At 55.6% G+C, this 16,060-nt stretch overlaps 4 protein-coding genes across 4 annotated transcripts; 2 read left to right on the plus strand and 2 right to left on the minus strand.

Annotated features, from left to right (window-relative positions):
* Window positions 1-1,399: 1,399 nt before the first annotated feature.
* Window positions 1,400-3,337, plus strand: UTR1-1 (NAD(+) kinase; the record flags this gene model as incomplete). Its single annotated transcript, XM_032033813.1, has 3 exons — window positions 1,400-1,510; window positions 1,568-2,825; window positions 2,892-3,337. 3 exons carry the CDS (start codon window positions 1,400-1,402, stop codon window positions 3,335-3,337), a joined length of 1,815 nt encoding a protein of 604 aa, XP_031887141.1.
* A 2,141-nt stretch (window positions 3,338-5,478) lies between these two features.
* Window positions 5,479-6,662, minus strand: CGGC5_v003628 (uncharacterized protein; the record flags this gene model as incomplete). The annotated part of the gene is made up of 3 exons (XM_032033812.1): window positions 5,479-5,705; window positions 5,762-6,203; window positions 6,315-6,662. The coding sequence occupies 3 exons, from the start codon at window positions 6,660-6,662 to the stop codon at window positions 5,479-5,481; spliced, it is 1,017 nt and encodes a 338-aa protein (XP_031886978.1).
* Window positions 6,663-7,072: 410 nt separating this feature from the next.
* Window positions 7,073-7,441, minus strand: CGGC5_v003629 (uncharacterized protein; the record flags this gene model as incomplete). Its single annotated transcript, XM_066151156.1, has 2 exons — window positions 7,073-7,365; window positions 7,426-7,441. 2 exons carry the CDS (start codon window positions 7,439-7,441, stop codon window positions 7,073-7,075), a joined length of 309 nt encoding a protein of 102 aa, XP_066009500.1.
* Window positions 7,442-12,142: 4,701 nt separating this feature from the next.
* Window positions 12,143-14,399, plus strand: CGGC5_v003630 (putative hydrolase; the record flags this gene model as incomplete). Its single annotated transcript, XM_032033811.1, has 5 exons — window positions 12,143-13,109; window positions 13,174-13,235; window positions 13,288-13,722; window positions 13,790-13,852; window positions 13,905-14,399. 5 exons carry the CDS (start codon window positions 12,143-12,145, stop codon window positions 14,397-14,399), a joined length of 2,022 nt encoding a protein of 673 aa, XP_031886979.1.
* Window positions 14,400-16,060: the final 1,661 nt, after the last annotated feature.

Genomic DNA, 16,060 nt, shown 5'->3' on the forward strand with positions numbered 1-16,060 from the left:
TTATCGAGGGGACTTTAGGTCATCAGTTCAACCCCTCTCTCGTGCTGTCTACCTACATCTAAGGTACACCAAGATTTCAGAGGTGGCTGGCGTTTTGCGGGTGCATTTGAAGTCAGCGGTTGTTCTTTCCTTCAAATCACCTTGGGCATAATGCGACTAGAGATGGGCAGTAGGGATAGGCTTTTCCTGCCTTCCTGCCTTCCTGCCATATCACAATGGCTAAAAGGGAATTGTGCGGCTCGAAATCTAAGTTACACTGCTCGAGATCGTGGAGTGATCATCTCATGTTTGGAACTGCGCAAGAGCATCACCCGATGTTGGCTTGCGCCGATCCAACGATTAGCTCGTGTTAAGGACCAGATAGTGAGCTTTGGACAAGATATTTCGCGTCATGCGGACATCCGCCGAGCCAATGCAACCAACGCGGGGCGGCCTTCTTGCCTGGGCTGCTCATCACAAGCCACGAGGTGCGTCCCTACATGCTCTGAGGTAGGTTCAGCTCCTATTGCCTAAAGAGACAGAGCAGCGCGAAGATGCTATTGTCTTCCATACCTTAGGTACCTTGGGAACCGAAGGCCCACACCCGCGGATGGAAGGTTCTGTGGCCCTTCGGTGAATGAGTCCGTCCTGCATTGAGTTGCATCCAGTGTCCCGAGTTGCGCTCCACATGCACTTGCAGCTGGCCGCTGGCGAACAGCGCAGCTGCACGACGTCAGCGCAGGGCAAGCCACGCCCGGTGAATGGACCACTGACCACTAACAGTGAACCAACCCTTCGGCGGTCGGTGTCGAGTGGGCACCCTGCCCGGCCCACCCACCTCAGCCAACCTACCTAATCGGTACATAAGTTGCCCAGGCGTATCCAGTGAATAAGCACCCAAATGCCGCAATCATCAATTCACTAACAAGAAGGCCCCGCCGTGTCATTCAAGAAGCTGAAGCTGCCCGGGCACAAAGTTCAACTTCCCGCTTCCCAGCTGACGACTTCGCCAACCCGCTAGCTTATCCTCCAAGTCACAACCACTCAAACTCTCTTGCCTTCACCGCGGCATTTCCATAGCCTGGAAATCCTGGTTACCGTCCTTCGCGCATCGGATTCCTCTACGCCGCCACCTTACCTCAGGGCCTCTGATTACGAAAGCCGCAGCAATAAGCCCTGTCGCGACGATAGCCTGCCTGGCTGAGGATGCAATCGCCTCAGTGAACTCACATAAACCTTGGACCTGCCTTTACCTCAATCTGGCATACACCGATTTTTAATCAGCCTTTTGTCACCTTTGGGGATTTCCAACCTGGCATCCACGGCGTTCGCGGACCCCTAAACGCGACTGAACTACCCCGCGCCTCGCGGCTCTTCCGACTTTGCAGCACTTCATTCATCAGCGGCGCTCCTATACAAGATGGGAGCAGGCAATGACATGGAAGAGAAGGCTGAGAAGCGTGTCGGCTTTGAGAAGGATGACGATGCTCATTCGAGTGGAAGCGACGACGATTACCAAAGAGCAGTAGAGGTACGTCCATGTGAAACATCCGTCTAAGAGGGGTACTGATTCGGCGATAATGTCCAGGTCACCTTTGATCCGGGAAATCCGTATCGCCGCAAGAGCTCTCTGGTCACTTCTGAGGTCTCTCGCCCGTTGCCGCGTCATCCAAGCAAGAGAACTGAGTGCATCGTGCATCAGTTTCTCGAGAGCCAGAGGAAAGCTCGCGATGCGCACGCATCTGCAAGCAATCACGGCTCAAGATCCAACTCAGTATCCAGCACCACCAAATCCGGCTCTGAACACCATTTCCATCACGGCCATCCCGTCTATGAAAATCCTCATCGGCAGGCAGGCGCCAAGGACGTATCCGGCGAAACGGGCATGTCCAAAACGGTCGAACCCAAGGGCCGAGTTGCGAAGCATAGAGCCGCAATTCTTGCCTCTGACAGCCCGGAGGGCAGTGACGTAGGCCAGATTGACGAGAAATCCTGGCGCACCGAAATCATCAAATCGCCCTCTCAAATAGACCTGGCGCAGTCTGACAACGACGATGAGCTCCACAGCCGGCTTCTGACCAAGAAGCAGCTCAGTGAGATGGCATGGGGGGTGCGCGAGCTAAGCCGGAGATTGAGCAGCATGCGCATCAGATTCCGTGTCAAGACCATCTTTGTCTTGACCAAGATCCACGACCCGGACTTGATCATTCGCACCAGGGAGCTGGTCAAGTGGCTGCTGTCTCATGATCGAGACGTTGACTATACGGTATACGTGGGAGAAAACTTCAAGGAGAGCAAGAAGTTCAACGCTCCGGGGCTTGTCGAGGAGCTGAAGAAAGAGCACGTTGAGGCTGGACGAATGAAAGTTGATGACAGCGATGAAGTCCTGTCGAAAAGACTGAGATACTGGAACGAGGACATGTGCCGGAACAGGCCGCACATGTTCGACTTCGTCATCACCCTAGGAGGCGATGGCACTGTCCTCTACGTCAGCTGGCTCTTCCAGCGCATCGTCCCCCCAGTGCTCAGCTTCTCACTCGGCAGTCTCGGGTTCCTCACCAAGTTCGACTTTGAAGATCACAAGTCGATTCTGACCAATGCTTTCAACAAAGGCGTCACGGTCAGTCTACGCCTACGGTTTGAGGGGACCATCATGCGAAGCCAGAGACGAAAGCAATTGCAGCTTGCCGACGGCGAGGAGAGCTCCAGTCAAGAGGAGGACTTTCGCAACCTCGATCTCGTTGAGGAGCTCATTGGTGAGGAGAGGGAAGATGAGCATACTCACGTCCCAGACGGAACATTTGAGATATTGAATGAAATCGTGGTGGATCGCGGCCCAAACCCAAGTAAGTCTTACCGGGGGCCCCTTTCTTGCCACTCGAACCTGGTTCGCTGACAATATACCACAATAGCAATGTCATACACTGAAATCTTCGGTGACGACGAACACTTCACTTCCGTCTTGGCAGATGGCATCTGCGTTTCGACCCCAACCGGTTCGACCGCCTACAACCTGGCGGCCGGCGGCTCTCTCTGCCACCCGGAGAACCCCGTCATGCTCGTAACGTCAATCTGCCCCCATACACTCTCTTTCCGCCCCATTATACTTCCAGACACGATTGTGCTGCGAGTGGGCGTCCCATACGATGCAAGAACCAACTCGTGGGCCAGCTTTGACGGCCGCGAGCGCATGGAACTATACCCCGGCGACTATGTCACGATAAGCGCCAGTCGGTACCCCTTTGCGAGCGTCCAGGCCCAAGGCCGCCGCAGCGAGGACTGGGTGAACAGCATCAGCGGGAAGTTGGGATGGAACACGCGGCAGAAGCAGAAGGCTTACAAGGAATGGGATAGGTAGTCTCGTAATCCAACTGCGCAGCTTCGCTTACTTTGCTGCGAAGAAGACCTGAGGAAAAATCAAAGGAAGAAAAAAAGAGTTCCACGACGCACCGAGTCAAAAAAGTAAACAAGGGTTCGGGAAGACGGCCTCCCGAACGCTTGTCTGTGTGTCGTTTCTGTCAAAACATGGTGATCTTCCAACGTGGTCACGCGTCTACACAGCGCAATTAGACGCTTGACACATTTCAAATCATCCCTCCAGTGCCGCGTGGCAGCCAGGCAGAAAGCCCCCCTTCTCGCACACCCTCTTCAGCCTGGCAAGTTGCGTGGTGTCTAAACGCCAAGCTCCTCTCTCAGGAACCCCGACGACGAACCTTCTCAGCGCTCAGCAACACGGCCACGGAACTCTTGGCGTCCATGTGTGTGCACTGGCAAGCTAACCTAGCTCGCGGGAGAAGCATCTCTGTCTCTTCCTCTCGAGCAGTTGAGCAAGGTGAAATCGCGGGCGACAAATCAAGACATGCAGCAGGTCTTGGCAGTCTGGCCTGATGAAGCATCTCGGAATCGTATCCGGGCGAGATTCAAGACTCCATGGCATCTTCGCAACCATCGCACACACTATCGTTCCACAAGAACACATGGGGATAACCGCCGACTCTATGAAGAATCGTGATCGTCACCTCCAAAGCAGTCGATAAGAAACGCAGAGCAGTAGCAGAGCAGTATCCCGGTGGGGAAGGATACTCTCAGCAGTCACGCAACCCGCGGACTCGAAAACGGGCCCTCCCTGTCTTCCTTCTCTCCTCCTTGGGAACCACCGCCGTCAAAGCAGGGCTGACCACCCACCTGATTCAACGGCCCAGATACAACAGCAGTTGTCCACGACGCAAGAAGACAACCAGATGGGAACCCGACAGGCTCAAACACCCAGCAACGAGAGGAGCCCTACCGCAAACAAGGACAACCCGCCAGCAACGAAAGAGAGACTCCTAAGACGCATCCATTTCCCGCTTCCGCTCGGTGGTTGTAAACGCTCTGTCTTGCTCCCCTCCCTCCCACACTCCCGAAGAACCAGGATCTCCCCAGCGCTGTCTCCAACCATGCAGGTAGAAACGCACCATTTCTCCCATTGGCCGACAACGTCAACACCCCTGAACCGGCGCGGGGGTCATCCCCCCTCCCCAATCCTCAACCGTCCCCTGCCCCCTGCACCCTGGCCGCCCGTGACAAGCCAAACAGGATTGAGGCTCTAGGGGTATGTGACGATGCTGCGACGTCCGAAGGGGAAAAGGCAGAGGACGGTCCGATGTTTTGGTTGTACAAAAAATAGCCGTCTCGATCATGCATCTTGGTCTACACGACGACTCGGAACCGATCATCATACGCCCATCGCAAAAATTTTGGTTTCTGAGGGTTTTTCTGTCCTTTGGGTTTACTGATTCCACTTGTTCCTTTCTCGTCTGTATTTTTCTGTCAGTCTCAATTTTCCTAGAGGGTTTAATCCACGGCCCGGAGCCCATTTTCATGCAGACATAAGGAAAACAACCACGCGAATGTGTAAACCGGTTGAATTGTCGCTTTGGACGAAACCGCCTAGTCATGGCTCCTGTACAGAGTTCGATCGTGAATGCAATGCATGAATAAATGATCAGTCTTGAATCGCTTGCAATGTTGACAGATATCGCAAATAATATCGCAAATACGAAGTTGCTAATATTGATTGCTGTGACTGGCTAGGCTTTTGCTGTGGCAGGCGAACAAGTGGGAGGTATTTTACTTCGCAAACTTTGGTGCACTCTCTCAACTCCATGCAGGGACAACAAAATTCAAAAAAAAAAAAGGGTAAAATGTTTTGATATACGCCGCATGCTTAGGGAATTTGTCTAATAATTTCAACCACCCGTACAGCCCATACACAGTCCACCACCCGGTTCCCAAAGGACAATTGATATCATGACAGTTAAAACAAGAAAAGAAAAAGATTGACCCGTCACTCAGCGAGGGAGGTCTCGACACATGAGGGATTAGGGCTGAGGCCGGGGAGGGAATCGTTGGTTGAAGAGAGGCATCGTGTGTGTGGTGGACTCTCTTTTTTCAATTTTTTGTTGTCTTTCGTCCACACATTTTTTTTCAGGGGGTATGATTCCACACAGAGTACATTTACTGCTGCTCATCCTCAGCCTCGCTCTCGACGAAAGTCATGGTGACACCCTCGCCGCTGACGTTCAAGTTGACGGTGTCGATAGCGCCGCCTGAGCCACGCTTAGACAGCTCCTCCTCGGCGCGCTTGACAATCTCGTTGTTGGCGGACATAACCTGGCGGGCAACGGGGGTACCGGCGGGCATGGGGTCACGAGCGACGAGCTTCTCAGGGGTCATTTCGACGCCTGCAAATATCATTAGTTTCCAGTCTCTTGCTGTCTCGTAGTCGAATTGAACTTACCAGCAGGAACGCCGGAGCGGACATACATAGTGGTGACCTTGGCGCGGCGACGGGGAGGCTGCTGGGGTTCCTCAGCGCGAGCCTTGACCTTCTGCTGGGCAACAATGACAGGGGCAGCAGCGGGAGCGGCAGCCTCACCGGCGGCACCACCGGCAGCTCCGCCAGCAGCACCGCCAGCAGCGGCACCGCCCTCAGCTCCACCCTTACCGGGACGAGCGGCGGCCTGCTGGTTGTTGTCGACGATCATACCAACACCAGAGCCACCCTCGCCGGTGCCGAGCTGGATCTTGGGTCCCTTAACAAGGGCGGCCTCGGCGAACTTGAGGGCGCGGTCGAAGCCGGCGAGGTCTCGCTTCTGCTGAGCCGGGGCGCGGGCCTTGGTGAGCGAGACACGGGGAGCGATCTCCTTGCCCATGCCCTGAAGGGCGGCGATGGCCTGAGCCTGTGATTGGGCGCATATGTTAGCTGATATTGGTCCGATGAGGTACAGACGTCTGTGTGTATCCCGCACACACAGACACCACAACCAAAAACTCTAGTGAGTAGTACTAACCTCGTCGATGCTGTTGCTCTCTGAAGTAGCAGTAACGGGGGTCGCACCACCAACGGAAGCAGCAGCAGGAGCAGCGGGTGCTGCGGGCTTGGGCTGCTGCTGTGCGGGAGCGTTGGTGGCGGGAGCAGCGGGAGCGGCGGCGGGAGCGTTCGCAACACCTTGAGCAGCATTAACTGCCGCGCCCTCCAGCACGTTCATCAACTGGGAGACATCGTTTCTACCGCCGAATGAAATTTCACCATCACCCACCACCAAGGCAGGAGAATAAGCGCCCAAGTTGATGTTCAAGGGCAAAGCGTTCAGCTGGGCGGCAAGGCCGGCAACAGCAAAGACGTAACGGTTAACCATTTTGTCGAGTAGATCGGGTAATCGGTATCTCTTGAGTGTGATTCGGATTGAGCGGCTCTGGGGAAGGAGTGATGATCGTCCGTGGGAAAGGGGGTGGGGTGGTTGAAACTAAGTAATAGGCGTATAAAAAAGAGACACGACCAGCGGAAGAGAAGAGAATAAAGCTTTTGGACCTTGAAAAGGAAAGAAGAGAACCGAGAAGAGAGAGGATACCAGTCGAGCGCAGCTGAAGAAGAAGTAGAAGAAATCGTGTAAGAGAGGCAAGAGATTTAGACTTCATATATTTCCCCACGAGCCAAGCTTGACGGGTTGAGACGTGCAGACCGGCCACATGCTTGAGACACTACTGCCAAGATGCCAAGAGATAGAGTACCGTCGAAAGCCTCAAGTAGGTCGTGGGCCCTCAGACATTAGCAGACGGGGCTACTTTCCGGGGTACGACTTTCGTTGATCGAGTCGGTACGGAGGCGCAGGGGTTGCCGTCGTCGTCGGCTTGGTGGGATTGCCCAGCTGGAAAGCTCCGAGCAGTGCCAAGGGATGGAGGACTTGTCGACGGCTTCGTTGGAGCAGCGGGACTGTCGAGATGCTCGTTGTGAGGCCCAAGCAGCAAGCGAAGCAGTCGAGGCATGAAACGCAGGTGACACCAGAGGCATGCTGCGGGCCAATTGGGCATCTGAGGTCGGGATATCCATCTGGACTGTGCCTGTAGAAGAGGGTCAGATGTGAGGGCGATTCGAGACCATGCTTGAGGGAGAGACCTGACTAGAGGGTCTTGGCATCGTCGCCGCGTCTCTATGCGATGGCCGAGAGATGTTAGGTAGGATGCCAATTTTGGCCCAGAGATCCACGCTCTGATGTGGTCGGGACCAGGGACAGGGGCAGGCCCCCCCCGTAGGACGCGCAGTGAAGATCCGACTCGACACTCTGGAGGTGGATTTGATGGTCAAGGGACGAGGTACTTCCAGTGTGGGTCAGTCGCTCTTGAGACCATGCCAAGAGGTTCTGCGATGGAAAGATGGGACGTGCACAGCGTCGATATTGTCCTTTCTTTCTTAATTCCCCTTGTCCTGTTGCTGTGATGGGACGAAGTGGCGGACGGGCGGGGGATTTGGGAGGGAAAGGCAAGAGAAAAAGGCTCATGAGCGTCGTGTACTTGCATATACTGGGCGCCAAGGGGGCGGATTCGCCTCTTGGCACTTGGCGGGACGCCGTGCGGCCGGTGTCGTCTTCTGGCGAGGGGTGCAACGAAGGCATTCAAGCCAAGAGCCAAGCAATACAAGAGATCTGGCCCCAGTATTGACGTCGTCGGATGCTGCGGCGAATGGAGCACCAAGCCCGCCAAGGGCAATCACCCATTGCCGGAGGTGCAATTCCTAGGGCCGCGGGAAGAGATCGATTCAAGCAAAGGTGAGGCGGCTGAAAGTAAGTGCATACACACGGGCAACGGCAACGGCAAGGCCAGTAAACAACGGCAGCGGGCTCAACCGAATGAATCGTTTCTCTAGGCGGCGGCGAGTCGTGGCTTACACGCTTTCGCCCGGTGCCGGGATGGCGTCCCTCTCGAATGTTTCCCGAATTCTGGGTCGCGGTAGCTGGAAAGGCGGCTACTGGACAACGGGTGGGCAAACGCATGAAAGCCGTGCCCCGATGGTTTGCCAATTGTCAAGTGTCAGGAGGAGACTCGAGAACCCCGTGGGACGGTCGATGTAGGGTAGGTAAGGGTCCAACATCCAATCCCATTGTGTGTAACACTGCCTTGGGCCGAAAAGGGCTGGGATGGTAATGCAGAGAGGCCGGACGAGTTCGACGGTAGTCTGTGTAGAGGCAGCAGAAGCTAGCCTCTGCTGAGTAAAAAGCTGTGGTGCGGTGCGGGTGCAGATTCTTTTTGGTGCGACGACCTCCCACACTTCCGCCGGTGTCTGAGACCTCGGAACTGCGTGATAGTCGCCGTTGTACTGCGTAGCATTCCGCTGACTGCTGCTCGGGGCCTCGTCCAGTAGCCAATTTTAGCAGCACCAGCCGTCCACTTCAGACCAAAGCAGCCGCAGCCAGGCTCCAGCCCCTCGGTGATGCTAAACAGCAATAAGTCTGTTTTGCGGTCCCGTCCCACGGCCCTGAAGGCTCGAATTGGCTTTTGTCCCCGTGATACGACGTGTTCGTAGAGTCCCTCAATGCATTAGATGCTGCAGGACATGATCTGCCTGACGGGAGGCGAACTGCACGATGCACGTGCCTAACACGTCTGGTTTATTTTTCTGGCCATGATTCTTGGAGATGCCAGGGACCAGCCTGAAGTCTGTCGAACTCAATGGGAGGATGGTCGAATCGGGGTGTGTCGACTGCAGATGCCGTGGCCAGGAGTGGCCTTTGATGCGTTTGGACACTCTTGTGATCCAAGATTCAGGAGAGAGAAAAATTTGCAGCCACAACAAGCTCGCATCCAGGGGCAAGAAGGGTGAGGCAGGTGTGTGTACTGTAGCGTCAAGGGAGCATCGTGTCGGGGCTGCAGTGGAAGGCTCTAAACCACTTTAGCTATTCCATGCTGGTTCTGAGGCTCTTGGCATTGGACACCTGCGGTGTAGTGCAGGATCAGGAACCAGCGAATTGAGTTGCAAGCTGCCGCAGTCGGTGATGTCTTCCCGCTGCAACTCTGTCGGTACCTGCTTCTGTGCCTGACTTGTTTGACCTGTCGGCTAACGCAACTTGGAAGTTGGGCAATCACGTAGCTCCCTCCCGCGACACCATCTCGATTTGCGGCATTTCGTGCTTTCCATGACTTGATTCGACGCGGCTAGAGTTGGCCTGAAATAGGTTGGCGAGCCGAAAGGCAAAGTGGTTGACGACATGTCTAGGGCGCCGTCTGTGATCGACTGTCATGTCGCTGATGTGCGCCATGTGGTTTAGTGGTGTGCAAGTGGGCTTGCCGCGGCGTCGTAGGAAAAGCTTCGTCCGGAACAGACGGCGGGATGGACGGTCTTGGAGAGTCTTGGTGAAGCTTAGTCGCGTGCTTGGTGACAGTGGTGAGTCTTGGAAGCCGTTGTCAATTGGCCTGGGCTGCCAATCAATCAGCCCGTAGTGTCGCTGCACAGATAATTCGTAGCAGCGGGCAATTGCAGGCGATTTCCCCAACGGCCGGCCCCATTTGCCTGCCTGCCTTGCGTTGCAATTCCTCCGTCTGGGGAAGCTGTTTCCCTCGCCTATTGGGCCCTGACCGCCCCGGCCACTTTAACCTGCTGAACAAGATTTTACCAAGACCATCCATCGGCGCTCTTGGCTGCGTTAACCTCTTGTCATTCAACCACCACTCAGTTCTGGGGGCCGAAATAACAACGTCCAAAACTTCGTCGGATTATTTGTTTCGAGACTTAATCAACCACAAGCTTACTTTTACCACCTTGCTTTCCAATTCTTGGCTCGAGGCGGCTTGGCCCAGAGTTGCACTCACTATCAAACCCCTGACCGTCGTGTTGGAGGCCCCATGCACGCACAACCTCACCTGCAACAACCGCCGTCGACAAATGTTGCCGTTTAGAACTGCCGGCCGGGGATGGAAGAAAGGGAATGGGTCTCGCTAGAGACGATCGAAGACGCTGTGACGGGGGCTACAGTACCAGTTCCCTGTGCCACTTACCGCCCACCCAACACCATTCACAACCCAACGCGGTACACCCGACAATGGTGGGCGGCCGAGAACGAACTGCGCGCCGTTTTGTCTTGGACCCCAGGCCCATTGGACTGTCACACGGACGAGAACCACTGAACCAGAGCGGCGGTCGCCTCCAAGGGTTGCATTTCTGCTCGTTTGCCGATATTGCTCACGCTCCATCCGCTGCGATTGCGCAAGGCCTCGCCCCTTCAGACGGACGCGCACAATCATTGCTCACTCAAGCTTCTGTCATCCAAGCCCACAAACCCACATCGCTCGCCCCGTCAACGCAACGCACCAAAAATGCGACTCTTTGCGGCGCTGTTCAGGCCAAGCCAAGCCGGCACGGCGGCATCAGAATACAACTTCAAGGTGACAATGGCAGGAACATGTCATATTGTTGGCTGATCGGTCGCTATTGCTTTGACTTTCATGTCTATGGCACAAGTGCCAAAGTCGAGACCAGCAACAACACCAGGCCGCGTATTCTCTTCAACTTTTCGTCGCATATTCTCGCTCAGTTCCCAAAATAACTCTCGCGGGTGATCTGAGACGTTCACGAACCTCCAGCGCCAATACGTTGAACCGTTCGACGAACGGGTCTCTGCTCTCTCTTCGGCGCCTCCTTCCATTCATGCAGTTTCTCAGTATCTCCCTTTGGTTTGCCTCGAGCCTTGTGCCTCGGCAGCCCAATTATTCGGACGCAGTTGCGGAATTCTGAGAGCAGCTTCTAAAAAAAGGAGGCTTCCCGCCGACTTACTAAGGATCACCAGGCATCATCGGCCCAGGGACTGTCCTGCAGCACAGAGTTTGACCAAGATGGATACATCCGCCGTTTGTTAACCACCACCGGCGTCCCTTATTTTTGTTTCTATTTCCTGGGCACAAATGGACATGGCCAGCTGGACAAAACAGGCTGGAGACTGGAGGTGGCTGGGCTGAAGTGGTGGTGATCAGGAGCCAGGCGCTGTGGGCTCCGTCCCCAAACGCACCCAAAACATGGAAACATCGCGGGACTACTCCCTGGCACTTGCTCATCGCTTATCGCACACGCCAAGGCTATTCCTCAGACGCGCCCTGCAATCCAGCCGGTGTCCGAATGGAGTCGAGACTGACAGTGAGGGCATCGCGGGCTGGGAGTCCTGGACCTTTTGCCGCCCCCCTCAATAATCGCTTCCTGACTCGTCTTGATCGTGTGTTTCCAACCAACAGAGCTGTCATCTGCCTGCATGCAAGTATGCAAGTCTGCGACCACTAGCGCTGCAATAACGCCGATGGAATATTCCAACAAACCATCAGTCTCGACACTAGGCAGTCTTGGCGCCGCAACAGTCTCCCCAAACGTCCGTCCCCTGGCATCCGGACTTCAGCCCGTCTTGCGATGACCGCAAAACGCCCCTCATACCTGCATTTGCATTTGAGGCACATCACCAATGCACACCGAGGCTGCCGTACATATCGCGTGAGCAATTTCAGACAAGAGAACAGATGCAAATACGTCTGGTCTCACTACTCTATGCATCTCAATTACTCGTCGAGGCACACTCCAAGAATCGCATCAGCCGCCAAGACCCGCCAGATCACAGTTCTCATTGGCCAGCGCCAATCAGTCATGCCGCGTTGGTGCAGCAAGAGCCGCCTCCTCACCTCCAGAAGTCTGGGTGGAAGGACCAGGCATCCGTCTTCGTGTTTCTAACATCAACTCATCGCTCAACATCGACGACAGACTCATCGTCCGTCGGCAATTCTCTCCGTCACTTTCGTGCCGCGCCAAGCGTCGTCGAGTCTTGACTCTTGCTCCAAAAGATCGTCGCCACCTCCGTACATCACGGTCATGTCGGCGAAAAGTTTCGCTGACTCAAACCTCCCACTTCACCCGGCTCATCCATCGCCACGGCAGCAATGGAGGAGGCCCCTCGTCTTCGGCATTCTCCTCTTCGTCATCTGGTCATGGAAGCTACACGAGGTATTCTTTGATCGCAATGCCGTCCTCCACTCCAATCCGCAGCCCTTCCCCGTCTACACTGACTGGGATGGCGTCCCAACGAGTGAGAAGCTGCACTGGGTGCGTTGCGTCCTGCCGGGCACGACAGGCGACAGATACCTATGCGCCCGTCTGACTGTGCCGATGGACTATCAGCGGCCCTTGAATCAGTCCTCGGACAACCCCAAGGTCCACGTGGCAATGGTTCTCCTCCCGGCGCCCGGCCACGGTATCGACACCGGCCGCTTCTCCGAATCCCCGCTTGTCCTGAATCCGGGCGGGCCCGGCGGTGTCGGCACGGCATTCGTGTACCCGCCCCGTGGCCCCACTATCCAAGCCATTGCCGGCGGCGACATTGACCTTCTTGGTTTTGACCCCAGGGGCATCGGCGCCACCGTTCCTCGAGGGGACTGCTTCATTGAGGGCGACAACACCTCGACGATGGCCAAAAGGTTCGCCCAGATGCGCAGGATGACTTGGATGCTCTCCGCCCACGATGTGGGTTTGCCGAACGGAACCAACGAAGCCTTGGATGCCCTCGCCCACCGCGCCAGGGCAGTGTCGAAGCTGTGTTCGAGGAAGGACGGCGAGGACAGCGCTTTCAGGTACATGGGCACGCCAAACGTGGCGGCTGATATCAAGAGCATCGTGGAAGCTCATGACGACTGGCTTGACGAGAATGGCTTCGAGACTGTTTCTCATGGGGCTAGGTTGCGGTCGCCGAGTGAGGCTGCGCCGCCTTCTACGAAGCGGAAGCTTGTATACTGGGGCTTCAGCTACGGCACCTTCATCGGGCAGACCTTTGCTGCCATGTATCGTACGCACCCTCGCATCTCTACTGTGACCTGTGTCTAGCCGTGACTGACGGCTTCGCTGTACAGCCGATTCTGTAGGCCGACTCATCCTGGACGGTGTTGTGGACACCCGCGTTTACGACGAGCCTGTAAGTCTTATAGGTCCTATGTCTGGCTGTGATACATACTGAGCAATGGCAGACATGGTGGGTGTCGACCATGAGAGACTCGGACGCCATTGTGGACAAGTTTTTCTACTACTGCCATCTCGCCGGAGAGAGGTGTTACTTCTTCCGCAAGGGTGACACGGCAGACGACATCAAGACACGATACGACGAAGTCATGGCAAAGCTGCGGGCCGATCCGGTCACTGTCATCCCCTCCTACACTACTATTCCCGTCATTCTCATGGAGTCCGACATTAAGAAGACCATCTTCCAGGCCTTGTATGCACCGATGATGCTCTTCCCCCTCATTGCCGACCTACTCAATCGTGTATACATCGAGGTCGACCTCTCCAACTACGTCAAAGCTGGAGACTTGATACCCATGTGCAGTCCAGAGTTCCAGATGCCGCCTGCCCTTGATGTGAGCGAGGCCCAAGCTGCCATTAGTTGCAGTGACCAACGGGTTAAGGTGAGTACCAGTGCGGCTATGACAGAATCAAGAATTCAAGGTGCTGATGGGACTGTTTCTCGTCCAGCGAAACGATACCTTGGAAGGCGTGTTCAAGAGGACCTCAGAGTACACATCCTTCGCCGACGTCGTAGGTCCACTTCTCTCTTTCTCATGGGGCCATGATACTGACTGTGTGGCAGCTCATGTCCATCATGATGTCCTGCGAGGGCTGGGACATTGAGGCCAGGTTCCCAAGCCCAGACTGGGACGCAAACTTGCATAGTCCGGACCCCGTGAACACCTCGTTCCCCATCCTCTTCGTGGGCAACACCCACGACCCGGTAACCCCCCTCGGCTCTGCAGTCGACATGTCCCAAAACTTTGTCAACGCCGGGGTTTTTGAGCTCCAAACCGAGGGCCATTGCACTTTGGCCTCGGTTTCTGTCTGCGCCGTGACAAAGATACGCGATTACCTGCAAAAGGGTGTCGTACCGCCGCATCCCGCCGTGGCCGCCGACGGCACCCTATCGGGCTGGGACAAGTGCAAGAGCGACGAGTGGCCCTGGAAACCCTTTACGGCAAATGCTGCCATGCACGCAGAAGACTTGCATGTCTTGCAGGCATTGAGAGACGTGCATGCGGAGATCACCCGTCTATTGACCCCGCCGACGAAGGTCCATCTGCATGATATGTGATTCAGAACGCCGTATTCCTGCATGCGGTTTCTCCAACGTCGCATTCTTGCGAAGCGCATGTCTCCAGTAGTCCTAATTCCAGTGGTAGTAGACGGAAATCCTGAATGTTAATCTCCATTCACACTGTTGGTCAAGATCGTGCTGTGGTTTTGAGATCGAGGCTGTCTGCCAAGGTGTCTTGTCAAGCTTAACACCTGATGGAGCCAATGATGGCTTCATGTCCCTAAGACCACAGCTGCAGGGGGCCTCTTTTACCCCTCGTTTGGAGCCTCACTTTAGCTCTTGGTGCTGATGGTGTCTCAAACGATCTCCGTGTAACTTGCTCAGAAAAAGAAATATCGTTGCCGAAGCAATGCCTACCCCTCATCTGCTTGCAAGGCCGCCGAGGCGGTGAGATGAGATCGGGCCACTCGGCCAACTGTGGCTTACTGTTACCATTCGACGCCGACGAGGTCCGGATGCCGCAGCGGCCGTGGTTTTACCCGCCGATGCGGTCGATGCCCAACCGTAGCATCGATCATCAGGGGCGGTAGGAATCGCTGCACGGAGCAAGCTGGCAGGCGGGGCGCGCCAGGCAAGCCTTAGCGTCCCGCGATCGAGGAGTCGTTCCGCAATTCTCCTGAGCTATTGATACCGTCGTATTCTTTTTTCTTTGCACGGATCAGTCGATCTACTGCATAGTGTCGTGTGCCCACGAGGCCTCGGGAGGGCCGAGGCCTGCATTGACAATGAGGCACGCGGCGCGGGCGTACTCAAGAGACTGTTCGAAGCCTCGGAACGCAGCCGCAATCTCATGTTCGGGACCAGCCTGACAACATGGGCTGACCGGTTTATTCGGGCTGAGGAGCCGTGTCGGAGGCTGAGTGACTGGCATTGTAAACAACGGTATCAGTAGAGCTCCCAAGCTCAAGCTCAGGCACTTGGGAGCTCAACAAAAGCTTGACGGTATAGCTCTAGCGGCGGGGTCAGACGAGACACCGAGGCTGAGTTTCCCGCACCGAACTAACACCGGACCCGCTGATTGACAGGACCTTAATGTGTGGAATGTCCATGCGGAATGCGGGATATGCATAGTGTCTCGCAAAAAGGAATGCTATGTGAGGGGCAGATGAGGGGCAGCTTGCATCCAGATCCCTTCCAGGGTCCGAGCGAGGGAGATCGACTGCGAGAGGATGAGAGGCGTCGACGGGTTTTCTGTGTGTCGTGTTGGTGACGTATTTTGCGTGGGATGTTTTCAGTCCGGAGAGTCGGTTAGATGAAGGCGGTACGAGCGATATCTTGGAGGAGGCAAACGTCGCGAGGGGCACGAGACTACTGTGTCGGCGAAAGTCCTGAATGAAGTCGAAAGTGGACTGTGGGCATGCGGGGCCCGGCGAAAGTTCCGCATGCTATGATGAAGGCGTTTTGTCAAACGTGGTGTCGACTTGAGACAATCGCACCAAGGTGTCTGCTGTACGCAGCCAAGCAGCATCTCCGTCAGACATGAAGAGGACTTGCTGTGTTTGGAAATGCATCGTCCGTTTCCTCGCGTCGTATTCGTCCATCTGGGGGCAAAGCTGGGCCTCTGGGCATCACATGAGACGCAACGGAAGAATCCCCATATGTTTATGGGGAGGTTCAGCCGCCGTGAGCCGGAGCAGAAGGTCCGTGGACTTGAGCGA

Source organism: Colletotrichum fructicola (genome assembly GCF_000319635.2).
Source record: "Colletotrichum fructicola Nara gc5 chromosome Unknown KSG_Nara_v1_contig02, whole genome shotgun sequence".
In the NCBI taxonomy this organism is placed as follows: domain Eukaryota; kingdom Fungi; phylum Ascomycota; class Sordariomycetes; order Glomerellales; family Glomerellaceae; genus Colletotrichum; species Colletotrichum fructicola.